This window comes from Euprymna scolopes, chromosome 46 (genome assembly GCF_053919585.1).
Source record: "Euprymna scolopes isolate OS-2025 chromosome 46, ASM5391958v1, whole genome shotgun sequence".
Classification (NCBI taxonomy): domain Eukaryota; kingdom Metazoa; phylum Mollusca; class Cephalopoda; order Sepiida; family Sepiolidae; genus Euprymna; species Euprymna scolopes.
The window spans coordinates 158,313,613-158,339,715 of NC_136527.1; the positions used below are offsets into that span (position 1 = coordinate 158,313,613).

Below are 26,103 nucleotides of genomic sequence, written 5' to 3' on the forward strand. Positions count from 1 at the left end.
AAATGCTCAGATATATATTTCACTTATTTTACAGAATTTCTGTGTTTTTTAAATCATTTTTTCATTTTGTCATTTGTATAAAGCTACCCCTCCTCGTGTCCCTAAATAGCCAAATGGCGGTGATAGATCGATTACAATAAAAGTTGATTTCCTCTATAAAAAAAGTACTTGATCAAATTAAGTTACTTTTTTTCAGAAAACTTCATTCCATAAAGGGTACGTACAATATAATTTTAGTTCCGTTAAGAATTGAGTTATTTTGTGAAAATGTTGGCAAGTTTACATGATAGTAAATTATTTGTTATGAATTGTTGTTATTAGTGAATGAAATGTGATATACTGATATTGGTGAGAATTATGTGGAGGTATTTTAGTTTTTTATTGGTGTTTGTTGGTGGTTAGTATAGAAGTGTGATATAAAAACAGTGGTGCGCGCATAAAAAGATATACTTACCTGATGTAGGGGTAACGGTGATCATTAAGGTCGTTCCCCCAGAGCGAGGCCCTTCCATTGCACTGCGGTTGGGTTGACCTTTGCGATCGTCCCAAATGTGGATGACTCGGACATGCTATTTCTGAGTGTGGGGTCTGCGTTCGCGCTCACCCCGATAATACAATCAAAATCAGAAATCCTTCCCTACTTCTTCCAAGTACCTCTCACTCGTAGGTCTGTACTCCCTCCGCTTAATCACCCTTAATCTCTGTAATACCAAGAAATAGGCAATTTCTCTCGACCAGTTTATTATCCACTTCAATTCCAACGTTCTGATTGTATCTAATTTGCATGTAAATGTAATCAACGTTTAATCGTGAGGAATTCGTCTAGCTGTCGCCTACAGCTACTGAAAGTGTCTTCTTTCGATACGCAGTGTGGACATAAGCCCTGTTACAAAATTTCTGAACTATTTATTATGATAATATTAAAATAAATTTACTATTTAATTGTCATTATATGATAATGTAATGTATGATTTCTAATTATTTTTTTAGAAACAAAAGATGTTAATTTTTAAACAATGTCTTTTGAATTGGAGAGAAGATTAACCATAGAGCAACACGAGAATGACGTACGGCACAAGAAATATTCAAGTTGGGGGAAAAAACTCAAAATTAACAAAATGTTTATAAAAAGGACGATTACTAATTACCTGGAAACTTCGTTGATCAAAGATAGACAACGTCCCAACACCTTAGGAACACCTAAACTTATCAAAAAAACTTAGGGAAAAATCAGGCGAAATCCAAAAAAATTTATGAGACAAATGGCGAACAAAGCACAAACCTCACCAAGGACGATGTGAAGGATATGTCGAAGTGACCTTTTAATGTCACCTTATAAGCTCCAAAAGCGACAGTTCTCTCTGCAGCCACAATTGCAAAGAAACTCATCAGAAATCGACTCTTGTTAAACCTTATTATCAGACAAGGCACGCTCAATAACATCATCTTCACAGATGAAAAGTTATTCTCACTTCAACATCCCACAAGCATCAAAATGAAAAAGTCCTTGGTGTTTGTTGGTGGTGATAATGCAGAAAAGATTTTCAAAATGAAGAAATCATCATCAGTGATGGTCTGAGCAGCCATTTCTGAAAGAGGGGAATCTCCATCATTTTTTTAAATGCCAATAGACTATTTTTTTTTTGTTCTTAACAAAGAACGTTACATTGAGGACATTTTTCAATGTGCATTAACCCGATGGTATAATTCTGTATTTGCTGATTGCAAGATGGTGCGAAACCGCTTAAGTAACACAGACAACTTTAGTCCTGGATCAGCAAACAAGAATGACCTCATCACGTGATCTTAACGTTCTTGATTATTCTTTGTGGTCAATCATGGAGAGTGAATCCTTCTTTACTTCTTGTAACAATATTAAAGTTCTTAAAATAAAATTGAACAAATGCTGAGATAAAATGACATTAGATGTTATTCATGCTGGTATAGATAATTTCACCGAAAAGATTTTACCCCTATTTTTCTCAATATATCTTTTCCTACTACCCCCTATCTCTCTTTCTCTCTCTCTCTTTATATATATATATATATATATATATATATATATATACCCCATAGTCATTAGTCATATTGCTCTGTCTAAACATTGAGCACTCTTTGGTTGACACATCTTGGTTTTGTTTAAACAATACTATTAATAATATAATATAATATATATATATATCTCTTTCTCTCTCTCTCTCTATCCTTACTCTCTACCGCGCTCCATCTGTTGCTTTCTTTTTTTTTTCGAAATCTCTGTCTTCCTCTGTTGCTTTCTATTGCTCCATCATATTTGCGTTCACCCCTTCTTCTATTTCTCCTTTCTCTCTCCCTCATTTACCTAATATATCTTTTTTTCATTTTATCTTTATCCTTCCTCTTTCTCCCTCTCTCTTTTCTAATTCTGCCTCTCTCCTAATCTCATTCTCTCTTCCTCTAAATTACTCTTCCTTCCACTCACTCCCAAATCCCTCATTTATTCTAATTCTCTTACAACTATTCTCCATTCCACCCATTTCTCAACCCCTCGTTTTTTTTTGTTCGATTTTTTTCCTCCGCATCTGTTTATTTCTTCCTCTGTCATCCACCTCTCATCATGTGGTAATCACAAAGTGGGTGCTCATTTTACGTTACATTATTATAGAAAAGTGATCCCCCTGTTTTTTTAAACAACCATTTCTGCATATCTTGGAAACTACTCATTTGCCGTAATTTCAAACGTTATTTTCGTTTTTAACCCCCGAAAACCTTATTAATTGGTAATTTTAAAGGAATTTTCAAGGGTGATTATTCATATTTACCCTAGTTTTCTTTGCTCATTTAAACTATAAGTACGCCCATAGAATTCATAAGTTGTTTTTCTTTTAAACTTCTGCCCCAGAATACATAATCTCCCTTATTTTCAACGCCGAGTCCCGGGAGAAGGTGGGTATGGGGTTAGAGAAAAATAATTAAAACGAATGTCCTCATTTACTTGCATACCCACGAGGGCAGAGTTAGTCAGACACAAGGCCAATAGGCCAATTTTCCATATGTCAAAATCCACCATCTCATACATTATTTGCTTCTTTTTTGTTTATAAAATTGCCCAGGATTTATTGTAATTATACCATAGCAAATGTATTTAATTGCCTGCGAAACAGATTTTCTTTATAATTTATTTAATATAAAATATCATTTTTTTTACCATACTTGATATCACTAGGCACTACCAAAATTCACCACGATGTAACTTTATTATAAATTAATATTATTAATAACTTTTGTACCATTTAAAAGAAGAAGGACAAAATAAACTAATAATAAATAATTAGAATTTTTTTTTTCATCGTATGAAATTGCGAGACGAAAATCGTGTTTACATAATTGGCGCTTTAAAATAACGTTCCCGTGTAGTAAGCATTTTGAACGTGAAACCATACCCGTCTTTAAATAAATCTAGCAACAATCAACTGATGGTCAAATTTTCGTGAAATTTTCGATACTTATCCATTTTAGAATGAAATTACATATAAAATGCAGTTTCCGTAAGATATATGAGGGAAAATGCTTTTTTAGTGCGTGCCCCCCTATATTATTTTTTTCGAAATTTGAACAAAATATATTTAAATCTATCGAAATTTCTATTTTTTATGAATCATAAGAGTTCAAATAAGTAAAACGTATTTATTTTTTAAACATTTAAATACACATATTGAACAAAAAATTACCTTGAAGTTTCAATTAAAAAAATTATATAAATTTAATATGTTTGCTTATTTTTAAATAGGGGGTTTTCGAGTTAATATATACCATAATATCAGTTGTAATATATATAATATAAGTTGAATTGCCAAGAAAAAGAAACTTAAAAATTAATTATTTTTTAAAAGATTAAAACGATTAAAATTCCATTATTTCAAAATGTTTCGTTACAACATATATTTAAGCATAATTAAAAATATATTTTTTAAAATATTAAGTTTTAATGTAAACATGACTCTTGTCAGCTATTTTATAGCCAGATTAAAAAAAAATTGAAAATATTATTGCACAAATATTAAGCATTTTATAGCCCCCCTCTCATATTTTCTAGTCTCTTTTTACCGTAGAAAATATGGAACCCGTAAGTAACCAAATGAACATTCAGTAAAACCGTATTTCATATTTGATATACAAATGTTTATAATATTATTAATCGTTAAACTGTGTAAATCGTAAAACTAACAAAATTATAACAAAGATTAGTTATTAATTGCAGTTTGAAGAAGATAAACAAAGGTTTTAAAAAATCATTAAGTCGCTTCTGCTTTCCCATAGTTCGTATAGTTAACATAAATCTGACGTCACGGAAATATGAGGTCCAATCTTCAGTCTTCACAGTCGTTTGGCAGTCCCTAATTCGCTATGGTATAATTATTACTATAAAACAGTATTGTTTTTAATTTACGGACTTTTACCAGTTTTCGGTACGCCGAGAACGAATATCGCATTTATTTCTTGCGCAAACGAGTACTTATTCATATTTGAAAACATTCTTTATCCAACGTAATCACTACAATTTGGCAAGCAAGATGGCCGCCCGTCGTGCATTTAGGTAAAAACACTAAAAAGTGCCAAAAAATGACAACACCCCTCCTTTCACTTTCTTACTTTCATCAATTTGGATATATCACACTTTTCATGATTGGGCAAATTATTTTTATCATTAAAAATGATATATATATATATATAAATGAATCGTGTTAAAAAACGAAAACAATATATATATATATATATATATATATATATATATATATATATTATTTTCGTTTTTTGACACGATTTTTTTTTTCATGTTTGTTATAAAGCATGGTTGAATCAATATTGTTTATTGTATTGCAATAAAAATAAAATTATTTTAATGTCTAAAAGTTGTTTAATTGATTTATTTTTTAAGTTTAATGGGATTTATTTCATACGTAAATAAATACTTACCTTTCACTCCAGGAATTCAATACAAAATGAAAAAAATTCGGGATGAATTCCTGTTTTCTCTTGTGTTAAAAACATAAAAAAGTCGTTTTGTTTGTTTTGACTTCTTTCGTAAATTGATACAACTTTTGTTTCGTGTGTTGAATTCATTAAGAAATAAAATATATGAAAATATAAAAGAATCAAAATTAAAATATGAAAATCACAATTTAAACGTGCAATTAATTAAAGAAAAAATCAACAAATAATTTAGATCAACGCAACACGGTGTAATCGTTATTTCGTCCCTTTTGTGTGTCGAATTCATTAAAAACTAAAATATATGAAAACATGAAATTCAACATATTATTTAAGACTGAACATTTCATTATTATTTGATTGGTCGAAGCTGAAACCAGTAATCAAAATAATCAAAATAAATATATAAAAATGTGGTTAAATACGTTTGTATTAAGAAAATCCGGAGGAGTTGTATTTCACTGACCCATAGATCAGGCATTAAAAAAAAAAAAAAATTCAAAAGTGCACAAAAAACAAGAACACCGCCCGGGCCCGGGCGCCCGACCGATGTATAGGAAACAATTACTTCTTTAAAAAAAAGATTTTCTTAGGAATTTACAAATAAGTGTTTTAATAATTTGTTTGTTTTATTTCCGAAATATATCGTTTTTAGTTAATTGAAAAATATCTTTAAAAAAAAAACAATGCAAAAAAGATTTATTTGTGAAATCATTTTTTTATTCATCGAAAAAATATCTTAAAAAATCATTGAAAAAAAAAGGAGTTTTTTGTGAAATATTTTTTTATTCATTGAAAAAATATCTTTAAAAGTAAAAAAAAAAGAAATGGATTCATTTGTAAAACATTTTGTTTTTACTTCATTGAAAAAATATTTTTTAAAAAGTCATTGAAAAAAGAATTTATTTGTAAAACATTTTCTTTTAGTTAATTGGAAAAATATCTTTAAAAAATTACAGCGTTTTAATAGTTGATAAGTGTTCGTTTATTTGGTGGTATAACCGAATGTCGGAATTGTAGAATGAAAAGATCTCATCCAATCAGCGGCGACGGATATTTAACAGGGAGAAATCATTTTTATCAGATTAAAAACGTAAGATTATGCGTACGTGTAATGTGCAGTCAGTTAATGACGGTTAATACCCAGGAAAAGTATGTAAAAGTATAAAAGTACTTGGTGTAGAATGGTGTCGTAAAAGTAGTCCGTAAAGTGAGGGTGAAATTTTATCTACTTACTCTTTAAATTAGAACGATGAGGGTCATGGCGCTCCTCGGACTAAATGTAATTTTTAATATAACGAAATAATGTGTATGCAATTGCAGTCGTTAGTTAAATTGTGAAGGGGTCCTGTCAAAGGTCGCCAAGGTAACGTAATGGCTAAGGACGTAAACATAGTAAGTTTTTATGTGCCATCTCTTGTTGTCCAGAGGGGGGAATTGCGTCTCTTATTTTATACAAGAAGATAATGAGCTGCAGGTTATGTTCTCCAACAGTCTCAGCACTGTAAGAGGCGATAAATTGTTTTAACTGAAACAATTTTTCTGTAAAAAATCGGTCGATTCTAGAGCTTCCGTTTTCAACATGTGGTCTTGTTTTGTGCTCAGGACGCGCGTTGTAATTGCAATTGAGAGACTCCTAATTTAGAGTTATGAAGTTTAAGATATCTGGTTAATCTCCTGACACAGGGTGTTGTATGTTACAATGTTGAATAGCAGCAGTAACTCTTTATTTCGGTCGTTGTAATTCTCGTAGTTTGACATTTGACAACTGAGCTCTTCTCTACATTTCCATACTCTGCACTTATTGACCATCTGCTTCCGCATTTTTAAGGTTATTGTCCAGTAGCTTTGCCATTGATAGCAACGAGAAAGAACCAGTGAGTGACGGTGTGATAATAACGAAAAAGATAAAGTGAGTCTTTGCCATTATTTGATTAGTCGAAGCTGAAACCAGTAATCAAAATAATCAAAATAAATATATAAAAATGTGGTTAAATACGTTTGTATTAAGCAAATCCGGAGGATTTGTATTTCACTGACCCATAGATCAGGCATTTCCAAAAGTGAACAAAAAGCAAGAACACCGACCGATGAGAAATTAAAAAAAAAATGTCTTAGGAATTTAAAAATAAATGCTTCAATAATTTTATTCTTTTATTTCCGAAATATATCGGTTTTAGTTAATTGAAAAATATCTTTAAAAAATGCAAAAAAGATTTATTTGTGAAATAATTTCTTTATTCATTGAAAAAATATCTTTTAAAAAATCATTGAAAAAAGAAGGATTATTTTTGTAAAATAATTTTTTATTCATTGAAAAAATATCTTTAAAAGTCAATAAAGAAATGGATTTATTAGTGAACAATTTGTTTTTATTTCACTGAAAAAATATTTTTAAAAAAGTCATTGAAAAAAGGATTTATTTGTAAAACATTTTCTTTTAGTTCATTGAAAAAATATCTTTAAAAAATGGTAGCGTTTTAATAGTTGATAAGTGTTCGTATATTTGGTGGTATAACCGAATGTCAGAATTGTAGAATGAATATTTCTCATCCAATCAGTGGCGACGGATATTTAATAGGGAGAAATCATTATTTTGTCGGATTAAAGAGGTAAGATTATGTGTACGTGTAAGTGAGGGTGAAATTTTATCTACTTCCTTTTTAAATTAGAACGATGATGATCATGGCGCTCCTCGGACTAAATGTAATTTTTTAATATAAAGAAATAATGTGTATGTAATTGCAGTCGTTAGTTACATTGTGAAGGGGTCCTGTCAAAGGTAACGAAATGGCTAAGGACGTAAACATAATAAGTTTTTATGTGCCATCTTTTGTTGTCCAGAGGTTGAAATTGTGTCTCTTATTATATACAAGAAGATAATGAGCCTTCAGGTTATGTTCTCCAGCAGTCACAGCACTGTAAAAGGCGATAATTTTTTTTTATCTAAAACAATATTTCTGCAAAAAATCGGTCTATTCTAGAGCTTCCGTTTTCAATATGTGGTTTTGTGCTAGGGTGGCCGTTGTTATTGCAATTGAGGGAGTCATAATTTAAAGTTATGAAGCTTAAGATATCTGGTTAATCTCCAGACAGAGGGTGTTGTATGTTACAATGTTGAATAGCAGCAGTAACTCTTTATTTCGGTCGTTGTAATTCTCGTAGTTTGACATTTGACAACTGAGCTCTTCTCTACATTTCCATACTCTGCACTTATTGACCATCTGCTTCCGCATTTCTAAGGTTATTGTCCAGTAGGTTTGCCATTGATAGTAACGAGAAAGAACCAGTGAGTGACGGTGTGATAATAACGAAAAAGATAAAGTGAGTCTTTGCCATTGATGGAAACGAGTGACGGTTTGAGTTTTACGTTATTAGCTGTTGATGATAAGTGACGTATAGGGGAGTCAATTCACAAATAATATCATGGTTGTAAGTCATGACATGCCATGGTTAAAACTGTTCGAATGAAACAACCAATGGATGGTGGTGTAGTTTAAGATGTGTTTCTGATGCATTGTTGAATGAAGCCAATTGTGATTCTCTTTTTTAATTATGAGAGCTGATATTTGTGTTTTAATTGAAAACAAAGAGACTTTCGTCGCCGACAGTTTATTTTGGGGTCGAACAAGTGAATTATTTTTCTTTGCAGTGACATCGCTTTCTTTTCTTTAATTTCTCAGCCAGGATTTTATTTTATTTGCTACAAATTTGGATTAGTGATAGCAAAAAACTTGCTTTTGATAAAAAATCCATGGGTTTTATGAGTTCTTAATTCTCTATTCTTTGTTGCTACAAATGATGGAAACACATGGATCTGCATAGATTTTATCAAGACTTTATATCTGAAACGCATTTCTGTCTTTTATCTTGGGTGCAGCATTTGTTTGTATTTTTTCATATTATGTTTTATATATGATTATCTGATGATGTTTTTATTAATAGCTCATTTTATAATGAGACGTATCCACATTGCAGGCTCCCACAATAACCTATAAAGAGGGCCTGAAGACATCAAAGGACAATGTTAAGTTATCATTCAAGTTATTTCCAGTAAGCATTTATTTGTTTTTGATTAATAGCTGATCTTACAAGATAATCAAGTGCGAGTTCTGAAAGGTGTAGCAAGATTTTGTTTACGAGAACTTTAATATTAACATTGTTCACATAAATCTAACTTTCACATTTTATGGTGTCTCATATGTTTTGTTAGACCTCGTTTAGTAAAACATGAATATACACATTTTTTACAAGAATATGGGTTTCCCCTAATGTGTAATTTCATGTGCCTCGTAAGTTGTTGTTTCTGTGCAAATGAATAACCACATAGTCCACAAGAATATGGTTTTTCTCCAGTGTGAGTTTTCATATGTTTATCTAGATTTGATTTATCTGAAAATGAATAATCACATATTTCACAAGAATATGGCTTTTCTCCAGTGTGAGTTCTTACGTGTTTCTCTAGATTTGATTGAGTTGAAAATGAATATTGACATTGTCCACAAGAATATGGTCTTTCTCCAGTGTGAGTTCTTACGTGACTCACTAGATTTGATCGAGTTGAAAATGAATATTGACATTGTCCACAAGAATATGGTCTTTCTCCAGTGTGAGTTCTTACGTGTATCTCTAGTTTTGATGGAGTTAAACATGAATATGTACATTGTTTACAAGAATATGGCTTTTTTCCAGTGTTAGTTCTGATATGCTTCGCTAGATTTGGTTTCTCAGGACGGGAATATTCCAATTGTTCCCAAGAATATGGCTTTTCTCCAGTGTGTGTACTCATATGCCTCGCTGGATTTGGTTTCTCAGAACGTGAATATTTCCATTGTTCCCAAGGAGATGGCTTTTCCTCAGTGTGAGTACTCGTATGGATCGGTAGATTTGGTTTCTCAGAACAGGCATATTCCCCTTGTTCCCAAGAATACGACTTTTCTTCAGTGTGAGTACTCATATGCATCGGTTGATTTGAATGATCAGAACGTGGATATGTACATTGTTCCCGGGAATATGACTTTTCTCCAGTCTGAGTACTCATATGCATCGGTTGATTTGGTTTCTGTGAACTTGAATATTGGTATTGTTCACGAGAATATGGCTTTTCTCTAGCGTAAGTATTCATATGCATTACTAGATTTGGTTTCTCAGAACGTGAATATTGATGTTGTTCACGAGAAATCGGCTTTTCCCCAGTGTGAGTACTCATATGCATCGCTAGATTTGGGTTCTCAGAACGTGAATACTCCCATTGGTCCCAAGGGTATGGCTTTTCCTCAGTGTGAGTACTCATATGGATCGGTAGATTTGGTTTATTAGAACGTTTATATTGACACTGTTCCCAAGAATATAGCTTTTCTCCAGTGTTAGTACTCATATGTATCGCTACATTTCGTTCTTTAGATTTGGTTTCTCCAGAAAGAGTTCTTACAGGCTTCTCTAGATTTGATAATCGAGAACAAACAATATAACAACAATCCTTATGTTTTACTGAATTTGATTCATCAGAATAAAACATTTCACACGAATCCTCAGCTTTGTCATATGTCGCATTAGATTTTATTTCTTTGAAAAAATCGATGCACACATTGTACAAAAATAAGAGTTTTCTTTTGTGTGGCTCATATGTTGCACTAGATGTATTTTTTAAGAAGAGGAAAATTCACATACTAGTTCAGATTCAACAAAAGCGTCCAAGCAGGAACATCTGCAAAGAAAACATTAATTTATTTCATTTATTGCCAATATTTTTAAAGTGATTTTTGTAATAAAATATTTTTAAATTTTTTATCATTATGAAAATTATTTAGAGATTTCACATTCATGCTGACACAATCATAACTATGATTAATATCTTTTATATTGACACAATCATAACTATGATGAATATCTTTTATATTGATACAATCATAACTATGATGAATATCTTTTATATTGATACAATCATAACTATGATTAATATATTTTATATTAATACAATCATAACTACGATGAATATCTTTTATCTTGATACAATCATAACTATGATGAATATCTTTTATATTGATACAATCATAACTATGATTAATATCTTTTATATTGATACAATCATAACTATGATTAATATCTTTTATATTGATACAATCATAACTATGATGAATATCTTTTATATTGATACAATCATAACTATGATTAATATCTTTTACATTGATACAATCATAACTATGATTTTTTTTACATGGGTGTCACCACTTATCAAGGCCCAGAGGCCACTCAAGGATAAGGGTTAATAGGTATATATTAGTCATTGTGATTTTAGCATAGTAAACAGTGGGAATTTTGTAACTTGGATTACTTAGGTGGACGATTCAATTAGAACTTGTTCACATTGGACTTTTTCTTTTTTTATATAGGTATCACCACATTATCAAGGCCAATAGGCCACTCAAGGTAAAGGTTAAAGAGTGTACAGTAAAAATTGGACAATATAATAATCATTAGTAATGAAAATTTGTTAAATTATATGGAACGGCTCATCAAGAACTTATTTACGTTAGACTTGAAGACAACCATATTGTAGTCAGCCGGAAAGCAGGAAAACGGAAGACAATTCCACAGGCGTGCAGTTCTAATAAAAAAGTTTTGTTCATGGAATCTACGTTTAGGTTTAGGCACAGATAAAGAGTGGGGGGAATTATTGATAGTGTTTACAGCTAGACGAGTGTTTCTTGTGAAAGTTTTGCGAGGGGGGACCATAGATTGAAGCTCAGTCGAACACTTTCTATGAAAATAACGATACATCAGAGACAAACTCGCAACATCTCTTCTGTGAGATAGAGGTTGCAAGGAAGAGAAAATGACATCTCCTACGAGGCTACGAAGTCTATTTTGAACTCTATCAAGGCAGGACAAGTCCTTTCTAGCAGCTCCTGCCCAGATGTGGCAACAGTATTTCATCCTTGGACGTACCTGGCTCTTATATAAATAGAGAATTGCATCAGCAGTGAGATATCTACTGGATCGATAGAAAGATCCCACCATTTTTCCAACGGCCTTTGCAACAGATTTGATATACGTGTTCCATTTAAGATCAGGAGTAATGGTCAAGCCCAGAAGCTTGTCAAAACTTGAGGCCTCCTGAAGACGAGAGCCACTCATTTCAATTGATGCCAGATGGGGATCAGAATGTTGATGATGTAAAGAGAGAAGCTTGGTTTTAGATGCATTAAAAGTAACCAGCCACTCCTTTCCCCATTGTACTACATGCTCAAGATCAGAGGAGAGAGAATTGGAGAGAACTTGGTCGTTTACTGTCTTAGATGTGCTACCATAAATGGTAGTGTCGTCAGCATAAATGTCTACAAATGATGTAAGGATGTGATTTGGAAGATCATTAATGTAGGTCAGGAAAAGAGTTGGGCCCAGGATTATATTTTATATCAATACAATCATAACTACGATGAATATCTTTTATCTTGATACAATCATAACTATGATGAATATCTTTTATATTGATACAATCATAACTATGATGAATATCTTTTATATTGATACAATCATAACTATGATGAATATCTTTTATATTGATACAATCATAACTATGATGAATATCTTTTACATTGATACAATCATAACTATGATTTTTTTTACATGGGTGTCACCACTTATCAAGGCCCAGAGGCCACTCAAGGATAAGGGTTAATATGTATATATTAGTCATTGTGATTTTAGCATAGTAAACAGTGGGAATTTTGTAACTTGGATTACTTAGGTGGACGATTCAATTAGAACTTGTTCACATTGGACTTTTTCTTTTTTTTATAGGTATCACCACATTATCAAGGCCAATAGGCCACTCAAGGTAAAGGTTAAAGAGTGTACAGTAAAAATTGGACAATATAATAATCATTAGTAATGAAAATTTGTTAAATTATATGGAACGGCTCATCAAGAACTTATTTACGTTAGACTTGAAGACAACCATATTGTAGTTAGCCGGAAAGCAGGAAAACGGAGACAATTCCACAGGCGTGCAGTTCTAATAAAAAAGCTTTGTTCATGGAATCTACGTTTAGGTTTAGGCACAGATAAAGAGTGGGGGGAATTATTGATAGTGTTTACAGCTAGACGAGTGTTTCTTGTGAAAGTTTTGCGAGGGGGGACCATAGATTGATGCTCAGTCGAACAATTTCTATGAAAATAACGATACATCAGAGACAAACTCGCAACATCTCTTCTGTGAGATAGAGGTTGCAAGGAAGAGAAAAGGACATCTCCTACGAGGCTACGAAGTCTATTTTGAACTCTATCAAGGCAGGACAAGTCCTTTCTAGCAGCTCCTGCCCAGATGTGGCAACAGTATTTCATCCTTGGACGTACCTGGCTCTTATATAAATAGAGAATTGCATCAGCAGTGAGATATCTACTGGATCGATAGAAAGATCCCACCATTTTTCCAACGGCCTTTGCAACAGATTTGATATACGTGTTCCATTTAAGATCAGGAGTAATGGTCAAGCCCAGAAGCTTGTCAAAACTTGAGGCCTCCTGAAGACGAGAGCCATTCATTTCAATTGATGCCAGATGGGGATCAGAATGTTGATGATGTAAAGAGAGAAGCTTGGTTTAAGATGCATTAAAAGTAACCAGCCACTCCTTTCCCCATTGTACTACATGCTCAAGATCAGAGGAGAGAGAACTGGAGAGGACTTGGTCGTTTACTGTCTTAGATGTGCTACCATAAATGGTAGTGTCGTCAGCATAAATGTCTACAAATGATGTAAGGATGTGATTTGGAAGATCATTAATGTAGGTCAGGAAAAGAGTTGGGCCCAGGATTATATTTTATATTAATACAATCATAACTACGATGAATATCTTTTATCTTGATACAATCATAACTATGATGAATATCTTTTATATTGATACAATCATAACTATGATGAATATCTTTTATATTGATACAATCATAACTATGATGAATATCTTTTATATTGATACAATCATAACTATGATGAATATCTTTTATATTGATACAATCATAACTATGATGAATATCTTTTATATTGATACAATCATAACTATGATGAATATCTTTTATATTGATACAATCATAACTATGATGAATATCTTTTATATTGATACAATCATAACTATGATGAATATCTTTTATATTGATACAATCATAACTATGATGAATATCTTTTATATTGATACAATCATAACTATGATGAATATCTTTTATATTGATACAATCATAACTATGATGAATATCTTTTATATTGATACAATCATAACTATGATGAATATCTTTTATATTGATACAATCATAACTATGATGAATATCTTTTATATTGATACAATCATAACTATGATGGATATCTTTTATATTGATACAATCATAACTATGATGAATATCTTTTATATTGATACAATCATAACTATGATGAATATCTTTTATATTGATACAATCGTAACTATGATGAATATCTTTTATAGTGATACAATCATAACTATGATGAACATCTTTTATATTGATACAATCATAACTATGATGAATATCTTTTATATTGATACAATCATAACTATGATTTTTTTACATGGGTGTCACCACTTATCAAGGCCCAGAGGCCACTCAAGGATAAGGGTTAATAGGTATATATTAGTCATTGTGATTTTAGCATAGTAAACAGTGGGAATTTTGTAACTTGGATTACTTAGGGAGACGATTCAATTAGAACTTGTTCACATTGGACTTTTTCTTTTTTTTTATAGGTATCACCACATTATCAAGGCCAATAGGCCACTCAAGGTAAAGGTTAAAGAGTGTACAGTAAAAATTGGGCAATATAATAATCATTAGTAATGAAAATTTGTTAAATTATATGGAACGGCTCATCAAGAACTTATTTACGTTAGACTTGAAGACAACCATATTGTAGTCAGCCGGAAAGCAGGAAAACGGAAGACAATTCCACAGGCGTGCAGTTCTAATAAAAAAGCTCTGTTCATGGAATCTACGTTTAGGTTTAGGCACAGATAAAGAGTGGGGGGAATTATTGATAGTGTTTACAGCTAGACGAGTGTTTCTTGTGAAAGTTTTGCGAGGGGGGGGACCATAGATTGAAGCTCAGTCGAACAATTTCTATGAAAATAACGATACATCAGAGACAAACTCGCAACATCTCTTCTGTGAGATAGAGGTTGCAAGGAAGAGAAAAGGACATCTCCTACGAGGCTACGAAGTCTATTTTGAACTCTATCAAGGCAGGACAAGTCCTTTCTAGCAGCTCCTGCCCAGATGTGGCAACAGTATTTCATCCTTGGACGTACCTGGCTCTTATATAAATAGAGAATTGCATCAGCAGTGAGATATCTACTGGATCGATAGAAAGATCCCACCATTTTCCCAGCGGCCTTGGCAACAGATTTGATATACGTGTTCCATTTAAGATCAGGAGTAATGGTCAAGCCCAGAAGCTTGTCAAAACTTGAGGCCTCCTGAAGACGAGAGCGATTCATTTCAATTGATGCCAGATGGGGATCAGAATGTTGATGATGTAAAGAGAGAAGCTTGGTTTTAGATGCATTAAAAGTAACCAGCCACTCCTTTCCCCATTGTACTACATGCTCAAGATCAGAGGAGAGAGAACTGGAGAGAACTTGGTCGTTTACTGTCTTAGATGTGCTACCATAAATGGTAGTGTCGTCAGCATAAATGTCTACAAATGATGTAAGGATGTGATTTGGAAGATCATTAATGTAGGTCAGGAAAAGAGTTGGGCCCAGGATTATATTTTATATTAATACAATCATAACTACGATGAATATCTTTTATCTTGATACAATCATAACTATGATGAATATCTTTTATATTGATACAATCATAACTATGATTAATATCTTTTATATTGATACAATCATGATCGTTAAAAAAAGGCACTTAAGTTGTTATCATAAATTTTCTGATTTTTTTTTTGTTTTTATCTAAGATGTGTTCGGTCTCTTGACTGAATGTATCCTCATTCTTGAACTTCAGTAACCATGCTTTTTCTTTTGACTATTCTGGCATGTTTTTTTTTTTATTCTTACCCTCCTGATTCTGTCCCATAAACTAAACTGTGCCTTCGGGTGACGTTCTCAGCATTGGCCAGGAGGTGGATTTTATAGTGATACAATGAAAACTACAATGAATATCCCAGCTTTTTTATGAAAATTGGAAATATTTTAATATTCTAATAATATTCATAAGGGCATGATAAAAAGAATAAGAGCAAATTCTGACAAAATAACCGTTTTGGAGTTTCGTCGTTGTTTAAAGCCACAATACCACCGTTGATTACGACATGTTTAAAGGTTAATTATATTGTAAAAACAATAAACATGCTATGACATTATATATATATATATATATATATATATATATATATATATATATAAGAGATAAATTTATATGGGATTGTCATTAAGAAGATAAAGTTTGAATTAATTTTTTAATTAGGCGAAGACTAATAATACAAAATAAAGCAAAATTAAGATAGAACCGTAGAGAATTTAAATAAATTGGTAATAAAAAGTCATCTATATAATATATATATATATATATATATATATATATATTAATGTATAAAAACAAGATTTAACATAATTATGAAGCACATTATATATGTTTATTTAGGGGTAAACAGTTACATATGGTCGCTACAAACAGCTGTTTGAATCAATGAGACTTCCATAGACCACCCTGACCCCATCGACGCAACAAAGGTAAAGGAATATATATATATATATATATATATATATATATATATATATATATATATGACACAATATAAGTGAGAAATAAAAATGAAATTATAATTAGAAAGATAATGTTAGTATTATTAATTTAATAGAAAATAAAGTAAAATTCAGATAGAAACGCAGGGACTTTCGATAAATTGGTATATATATATATATATATATATATATATATATATATATATATATATATATATATATATATGTGTGTGTGTGTGTGTGTGTGCACATATACACACATATAAGTTTAAATAAAAATGCGATTGTCACTAAAGGATAATGTTAGCATCATAAATTTAAATTTAGGCTAAGACCAGTAATACAGAATTTAAAAAAAAGCAAAATTCAGATGGAAACGATGAATTGGAAAAAAAACTGATTATAAAAAGTTATCTCCCTTTCATCGCAAATGTACAAGAAAGATTAAAATTAAAAAAAAAACACTTAAGAATAAAAAGAATTTTAATTAAATGATTAACATAACCAGCAGAGGATGAAGAATATTTCAATGAATATTTTATTCAAATGAACCTTCTTTACTTCTGTTTATTCATAAGAAACAACAACTAAGCAAAAAAAATATTTGAATAGAATCTAGAATTTGAATATGTAATCTAGTATTCGAGAAATAAATCAAGTAAATAAATTGTTAAAAGCATGCAAAATATTTTATTGTTGGAAATATTATTTAAAAAGTAAAAATACGAAAGCCATCGAAAACATTAAAAAATAAAATAAAAAAAATTAGATCAGCTGCGTTGAATCTTTTTGAATATATGGAATGTACTCATATATGCATAATTAGAGTGTATTTTATCGTATGATGAGTAGCTATGTCGGAATATTTTTTTAATGGTATATTCAAAATTATCCAAATAGTTACGAAACAATTGTTTTATCACTTTATATCTTGTTGTTTTGATTTGTACGAAAATTTTAATCATTAATCTTAAATAATAGAGTCAAAAATATTTAAAATTTGACTCTTTTTTATTAATATATGAACATTACGGGAATTTTGATATATTGAGAAATTTGGGTAAAACATATATATATATATATATATATATATTACAATAGAAAAATGCGAGTATAAAAAGTAATATGGTTAAGCTTAAACATGGAAAAGTAAAGGACTAGTTGTAAAAACTGGAAAAGATATTCTAGTAAAAAATATAATAAATTTATAACTTAAAATATTGCAGCATTAAGAATTGATCATATAATGGTATAATTTTTTATTTTAAATTAAATGTTTTTATATTTTAGGCAATTCTGCAGTATTTGGACGGCGGTCATCTTATTTTGTTCGTTTCCCTAGATTTTAATAAACAGTATTGGGAAATAATAAAATATAAGGTAATTTTATTACATCTAAAGTCGAAATACAGACTTTAAAATAAAAATGATGGTATCTAAAGCTGAAATACAAACTTTCAAGTAAAACCAATGGTATCTACTTTATTGTCATGCCACAGTAATGAACATATCCAGAAATTGCGAAAAACGATGAGGTAGAAAAGTAAATATTAATTAAATATGTTTCGAATACAATTAACGAAGATTGAGATTTGGCAAATAAAAGAAACCGAAGAGTTCGAATCGTAACAAAGGAAGTTTTTTTTTTATCTTAAAAATTTTAGCAGAACTTTATTCACTTCGAAATTTTGTTTTGCTACTTGTACAGTTTAATCAATACATTTAAAAAAAATGAAAATATTGAAAGAATAATATTGTACGTAACTGTTATGGAATGAACTTCCCCGAAAGAAAAAAATGTCTCTACATTTGATCAAGTAGTTTTTTTTTTTACAGAGAAAAATCACATTTTAATGAGATCGATCTATCGTTTCCATTTGGCTGTTTACGGGCACGAGTAGACAAACAATTGATTAACAAATGACAAAATGAAAACAGATTTAAAAAAGGGCACAGAACTTCTGTAAAATAAGTGAAAAAAAACATAAAATATTTATCTAAAAAATATTTATCTAAGTATTTTGTCTGCTCATATTTCAAAATAATCTCGTCAAATTTTGACAATCTTCAAGCGGTGATTGAAGTTATTTCCTCCTGGCTCTCCTTCTCCTAAGCGGGGGGGGGGTTGGTCGCTACCCGATCGATCTCATTAAAATGTGATTTTCCTTGAAAAAAAAATAAATACTTGATCAAATTAAGTGATTTTTTTTTTTTCATGAAACCTTTATTCCATAACGAGTACGTACAATATATTTTTGTTAAATTTTTAGTTTACCGACACCTCGGCATTCACCTTTAATTTGTCGACTTGAATAAGTTTTCGAGTACGGTGAGCACGAATATCGCATTTATTATTTGCGCAAACACGCAGTTATCCGTATTTGAAGACATTCAGTATCCAACGTAATCCTTATCATTTTTAATGGCGGCGATCTTGTTTTCCGATAGCGAAAAAAAAACGCCAAAAAAAAAAGGCTAAATATGTCACATGTAACTGGAATCCCCTCTTTCCCGCCACTTGTGTTGACGAAAAAAAAAGGTTTATTGGAGGGGGGGGGTAAATTCCAAGAAATCTTGAGCGAAAGGAAAGACCGTAAAGGCACCACCACAAATTAAAAACAGTATTTAGAATAATTTTAATTTATTTTAATTTTAATTTACCTTTTAATTTATTAATATAAATAATGATATTTATTAAAACAAATTAAAAAGTAAATATTACCTTTCACTACCACAGACCATTAATTTGTTTGATTTTAGGGATATTCGATGTTGCTGGCCACAAACCTGATGATCAAATGCGTTGCAAATTTACAGTTTGCATGGTATTAACCCCTTTTAATTGATAAAAAAAAAAGAATTAAGTTTTCACGAGTGGTTTACAAAAGCATATTTTATGTTTTTCGTTCTTTTTGGGGGCCAAAGCACAGCCGCCCCCACTCCTCCACCGCCTCCCCCAAATGTAAACAGAGAAATTCTGTGAAATGTTGAATAGTATTCTACTCGATAAAGGTCGGCGCGTGACTTATGGAAAACGGTTAATTAAACCGCAGAAGCACCTATACAAGTTCTATAATGGAATACCTCACCTCCAAAAAAAAAAACAAAAAACATAACCGCTCGTGAAAACTTACCGACAGCAATATTTTTATTTTTAAATGAGGTGAAGACTTTTTATTTTATGAAAAATATTTCTTGTCATTTAAAATGTCCGCCATGTATTCATGAACTTAGTGAAACGTCAAGTGACTACGCGCGTGCGCGCAGATTAGAAAGAAAAGTGAAAATAATAATATAATTAAGAAAGTGAAAGAAAATGTCGGTTTCGATATCGGGAAGCTGAAAAATGTACGGAAGGGTGAGGGGGGTCATTTCGGCCTTGAAGCCGAAGAATGTTTTTGGGCCATGTTTTGGCCCTTTTGGCTCTTTTTGGCGTTTTTTTCCTAAACGGGAAACAAGATGGCCGCCAGCAAAACAATAGTGATTACGTTGGATACTAAATGTCTTCAAATATTGATAACTACTTGTTTGCGCAAAAAATGAATGCGATATTCTTTCTCAATGTACCCGAAAATTTATAAAAGTCGAAAAAGTAAAGATGAATGCCGAGGGGTCGGCAAACTAAAAAAAATGCCATATTTTTTTTTAGTTTTTTAATGTCTTGATTAAACTGTGCAAGTACCTTGTTTTTTTGTAAATTAATTTCGGTTTTCTTTCGTAATTTTTGGATATTACTGCGACATGATAAAACCGGGGACGATTTTTCAGCATATATTTTGGTTAAATACATTTTTAAATTTTATATTATAAAAGGTGTATAAAGTCTATTTTTTATGAATGTGGAATTTTGTTTAAAAGTTCAAATAAAGTTTGTAAGGCAAGTGAAAAAAAAAAAAAACAAAAAAAAAATCTCGTTTTTCTTTTTTTTTTTTTTTTTTTTAATAAAACTAACATTGACTTTTGACTTAAAACATTGCCGAGGACGAATTTTTCGCATACACCGCCATGTTCAAAGTATCTCAGAAGAACGGGGATGCCAAAGTAAAACAAAGCTAAAGTTATTATTAAATCTATGTTTTCATAAACAGCATTTTAACGAATTAAAAAAAATCATAATATACTTTATTTTATTTATTTATTACACCTCATAGTAATGGCGTATTTCATATAATATATTCATGAATTATTTGTTTTTCATATAGTGTCGCCATTACTTTCTGTAAAAAAAAAAAAAGCAGTTTTTCTTCAGTGTGTGCAAAATACGGGGACGATTTTTCATCATATATTTTGGTCAAATAAACGTTAAAATTTTATATTATAAAAGGTTTATAAAGTCTATTTTTATGTATGTAAAAGTTTGTTTAAAAGTTCAAATAAAGTTTGTAATTTCAAAAAAAAAAAAAATAACATCGTTTTTTTTTCATGGTCGTTTCACTTTAAAACATTGCCGATGACAGAATTTTTCGCATACACCGCCATGTTCCCAGTATCTCAGAACAACGGGGATGCCAAAGTAAAAGAAAGGCAAAGTTATTAAATCTGTCTCTTCATAAACAGCGTTTTTCCGAAAAAAAAAAAAAAAATAAAAATCATATTATACTCTTTTTTATTTTTTTATTTTATTTTATTTTATTTTTATTTTTATTTTTTTACACCTCAGCGTAATGCCGTATTTCCCAATTAATTTGGGCACTTGTACAGTTTAGTCAAGGCATTAAAAAAAGGAAAATATCGAAAAAAGGTTATATTGTACGTATGCGTTATGGAACGAAGTTCTCCGGAAAAGAATTTCACTTAATTTTATCAAGTATTTCTATTTATTTTTTTTTTTTCAGCGAAAAAAAAAAAAAATGTTATAATACCAAGCAAAAGGTTCGATTTTTATTAAGAAAAGCTAGCATTAAAGATGGGGAGGGAGTATCGGCGCTTTACATGGAGTTATCTCCCCGTTGTGTTTATAAAATTCAAACAAAATTAAAAAAAAAAAAAAAAAATGTCTGCTTGAACACGCTCTCATAAAAACGTGTTTTCCGCTGTAAAAAAAAAAAAAAAAAAAAAAAAAAAAAACTAGAAAAATAGAAACCCCCACAAACGAAAAATGGATTAAAAAAATTCAAATATATGATAAATTAATGTTACCAAAGACAAGATAAATTATTCTGTTACCTACCTGATTAAGTTTTGTGTGATTGTACATATTTTAAAGCGTCTATTTAATCTGAAGCACAAGGTAAGTTAGGACAAGAAGATGGCCGACATGCAATCATTTAACTAAGAAGTCTCGATAATCGCTTAAAGCATAACAACAAAGCAATATACTGATAGGAATTTATCCAATTAATTTCACGGTGACATTATTGAATCAATTTCTTGCAGTATTTAGTTTATTTGTAGAGTTTTAAGTCAGTAATGACACTTCAAAAAGGCATTTCTTGTCGGTCATATTTTCTTTTTAACTCTGCAACTCGGCACTTATTTTATATTTTTTTCGAACGGAATAAAACTTCATAATACGTTAAAAATTCAAAGCTTATCCAGATACATAAAAGAGTAACTTATCTTGCCTTTGGTAATATTTTTTGTTTCTTTGTTTGAATTTTTAAAAATATTTTACTTTGTTTGTTGGCTTCTCTGCTATACACCGTTTTATGAACAATTATTTTTTCAGCTTAAACATTTTAAATTATTTTTTTAAACACTCCATAAGGTATATTCGTAAATGAATTGTATATATATTGTATATATGTATGAAGGCACCATAAAAATTCTGGGTATATTTCTTGGCTATTTGACCCTCATCGTACGGATTACACAAACTCAAATTTCCTTTTATGCAGGTTGTGTATACTGTTGAATGGTCGGAATGTACAACATTGGATTTTTTAGTTCACAACGTTGTGTTGTTGCAGTAGAATTGCGTTAGACGATCGTTATCATCGATTATTATTCGATGTACTGGAGAAAAAAGGAAAAAGAACAGATTTTGTTGCTAAAAAAACAAAAAAAAACAATTGTTTATCATTATAATAATTAGAACAGTAGATCACTTAGTTGGAGTCGGGTTTTTTTTTTCTCAGACTAATTTTGCTTATTTCTAGGTTACATTCAATTTTTATGGTATCTATTGCTTATTAAATTATAAATGAAACTACAGATAAGCTTTTTTTTTTTAGCCACCGAACCCAATTATTTCAGCACGGCACGTATTTTGTATAAGTACTCGAAAGTTGTAGAGAGTGATCCGCGCTATTTTTTTAAAATCATATTTCCACGTTTAATTAAAGTATTATGATGTATTTTTTTTTATTCACTTGTAAGGTTAAAGTATAGAATAGGTACAAAACACCCTCCCCTCCCCATGTTAAGAATGGCTTTTAAAATAATAACGTTATTTACGTCCGGATCACTCTCTGCACTAGTACCAGAAATTTAATTGGTAAATGTGTAATTTTTTACTCAAAATGGCTGCCGACTGCGGAGGCCACTTATACGTTTGCTATTTTAAAACGGTGACCCAAAATGTGTACAGAAAGCAATTTACTGTTAAAAATATTTTCATTTTCAATTTTAATGGGAAAATAAAAATCACTTAGTGTTATAAATGGATTAAAAATTAAACAAATATTAACAACCCTCTTACTCCTTAAATTACAACTTTGGTATTAGTGCAGTGAGTGATATCCGGACGTAAGTAATAACGTTATTATTTAAAAAGTCATTCTTTAGATGGGGAGGGGAGAGTGTTTTGTACCTATTCTATACTTTAACCTTACAATTGAATAAAAAATACATCATAAAACTTTAATTAAACTTGGAAATACGATTTAAAAAATAGCGCGGATCACTTTCTGCGCTAGTACCAAATTTCTTTCAACTTTTTCGAATCTATGTGTACAGTAATTCAAACGAAATTTCTTTACCATTAAATTTTTTAAAATTTTTGGTAAACGCAAGATCTGGAAAAAAGGAAATCAAAATTTTCATAGAAATAAAAAAAAATCTTATTTTAAATGCATTAAATTGTTAATTGTTAGGGAATAAAATATCGAAAAATAAAAACTTACCTTTACTTCTAAGCAATTCAATACGAAAAAAAAAGACCATGAAAATTGGATGATTTCTTTTTTATTCAAGACTGTCAATTGTGTTCGGTACCTTAGGATTCTTTTGGTAAATTCATACAAATTCGATTCTGCGTGTCCAAATCATTAAGAAAAAGCTTTTAGAAATGTGTAAATCAAAAACACGATTGAAACGTGGATTAAAAAAAAACGACTGAACGAATATTGAAAAATTAAAATAAGATATAAAGATTAAAAAAGATTAAAAAAAAAAAACGAAAAACGATTATAATGAAACGTTTTAAATTCTTAAAAGTTCGTTAATTACGTGTGAATAAACGTTTTCCGATGATGTTTGCAACGTATTGTCCATTCAAAAGACGAAAATAATTAAAGGTAAAAAAACGAATAAAATTAAGATTTCTTTGTTCTGCATTAGTTATATGCTAACGGTCAACACAACAACACTGTCATGAAATTTGCTTTTGCACTGGGACTCGCCACCATCGAAAGGTAAGATAGGCAGGCACGATGGGCAATGTTATATTTATGTAAAAATGGCACCACTAAATATGGTTGCTGGACTTTAATAAACGTCTGTAGCTAAATTTTTCATGAAGAAAAAAAAGCCAAGTTAAAAACGTTTAAAAATCAAGTCATAAAAATGCTAAATTAAAAAAAATAAACGAATAAAATTAAGATATCTTTGTTCTGCGTTAATTATATGTTAACGGTCGACAACAGCAACAACACTTTCACGAAATTTGCCTTTGCACTGCAAGTCGGCACGACTAAAAGATGAGATAGGCAGGTACGATTGGCAATGTTTAATTTATGTAAAAAAAAAAAAAATGGCACCAGTGAATAGGATTGTTGGACTTTGATAAATGTTTGTAACTAAATTTTGCAGGGGGGGGAGCTAAGTTAAAAACGTTTAAAAACACAAAGTCATAAAAATGCTAAATTGAAAATTGTTTTTGTTAATCATATAAACTTGTCCGGTCATAAGATACGCTTAAATATATTTTAATTTATGCAGATTTCGTATTTGTGTTTACCGATGTATTGGAAAGTTAAAAATGGCGGCTGACTCTCTCTTTCACACGGTAAGTTTGGGGGAAGGGGTTAAAAATAAAAACTAGACAAAGTACTGTTAGAAACTCACTCTAATCTGATAGGCCCTGAACTGGCATCTAAGCTTCAGCCTCTGTCCTATCGACGAAATGTTGCATCCCTATGCCTGTTCTACAAGTATTTTAGTGGAGAATGCTCTGACTAACTGCAAGTACTTGTGCCCCCACGACGTGAACACCCTCGACAAACCCGACAGGCTGTTAAATCCCACGCCCACATTGTAGAGATCCCTAGATGTAAAAGATCTTTCTACTCCAGTAGTTTCTTCCCCAGAACCGCTAGACTTTGGAATTCCATTCCAGGTCCCTGCTTCCCCAAGTGTACTGACGTGCAGAAGTTCAAGTGTAACGTGAACGACATCTTGCTGCCCAAATCCCTACATAGTACCCCAGTAGTCGTTGCCCCTGATAGTAGCCCCCTACACCAAAGTGGCAATGTGCTTTGTTTGGGGTGAAAATGTAATTAAAGAAAGAAAAAAAAACCCCAAACAATTCAACATTCTTATAACGACAATTTTAATAGTGATTTTTATATTATAATACATTGTAATGCCACCCGGCCTGTCCAGGTTGTAAACTACGCTTAAATATGATATTTTAGTTCACGCAGATTTCGGTCAACACAACACTACTGTCACGAAATTTGCTTTTGCACTGGGGCTCGCCACCATCGAAAGATAAGATAGGCAAGCACGATGGGCAATGTTATATTTATGTAAAAATGGCACCAATAAATATGGTTGCTGGACTTTAATAAATGTCTATAGCTAAATTTTTCATGAAAAATAGGCCAAGTTAAAAACGTTAAAAGAATAAAGTCATAAAAATTTTAAATCAAAAATTATTTTTATTAATCATACTAAGTTGCCCGGTTGTAAAATACGTATAAATATTTCTTAATTTATGCAGATTTCATATTCATTATTCTTATAACGACAATTTCAATAGTGATTTTTATATTATAATACATTGTAATGCCACCCGGCCTGTCCTGGTCGTAAACTACGTTTAAATATGATATTTTAGTTCATGCAGATTTCATATTCAATATTATAGATCTATTGCCCTATTGATTAATATATTGTACCCGATATATAGTAGTGATTACAAAAGTTAACAAAAACATGACTTGGGTGCCATCAGCTTGAATAGAAAGCAAAACATCTAGCGCTCCAGCTTCA

General features: G+C 31.0%; 1 protein-coding gene and 1 non-coding gene across 2 annotated transcripts; one reads left to right on the plus strand and one right to left on the minus strand.

Annotated features, from left to right (window-relative positions):
• Positions 1-446: 446 nt before the first annotated feature.
• On the plus strand, positions 447-609 carry LOC145271495 (U1 spliceosomal RNA). Its single transcript, XR_013865907.1, has one exon. It is a non-coding gene; the product is annotated as a U1 spliceosomal RNA (small nuclear RNA).
• Positions 610-8,996: 8,387 nt separating this feature from the next.
• Positions 8,997-24,310, minus strand: LOC145271069 (uncharacterized). The gene is made up of 2 exons (XM_080126619.1): positions 23,793-24,310; positions 8,997-10,678 (listed from the first exon to the last, which is right to left on the minus strand). The coding sequence occupies exon 2, from the start codon at positions 10,487-10,489 to the stop codon at positions 9,152-9,154; it is 1,338 nt and encodes a 445-aa protein (XP_079982745.1). The 5' UTR covers positions 10,490-10,678; positions 23,793-24,310; the 3' UTR covers positions 8,997-9,151.
• Positions 24,311-26,103: the final 1,793 nt, after the last annotated feature.

What these genes read in the sequence shown, in the direction of transcription:
- LOC145271069 (XM_080126619.1), bottom strand. Translation starts at nt 10,489, where the DNA reads ATGTTTTATTCTGATGAATCAAATTCAGTAAAACATAAGGATTGTTGT.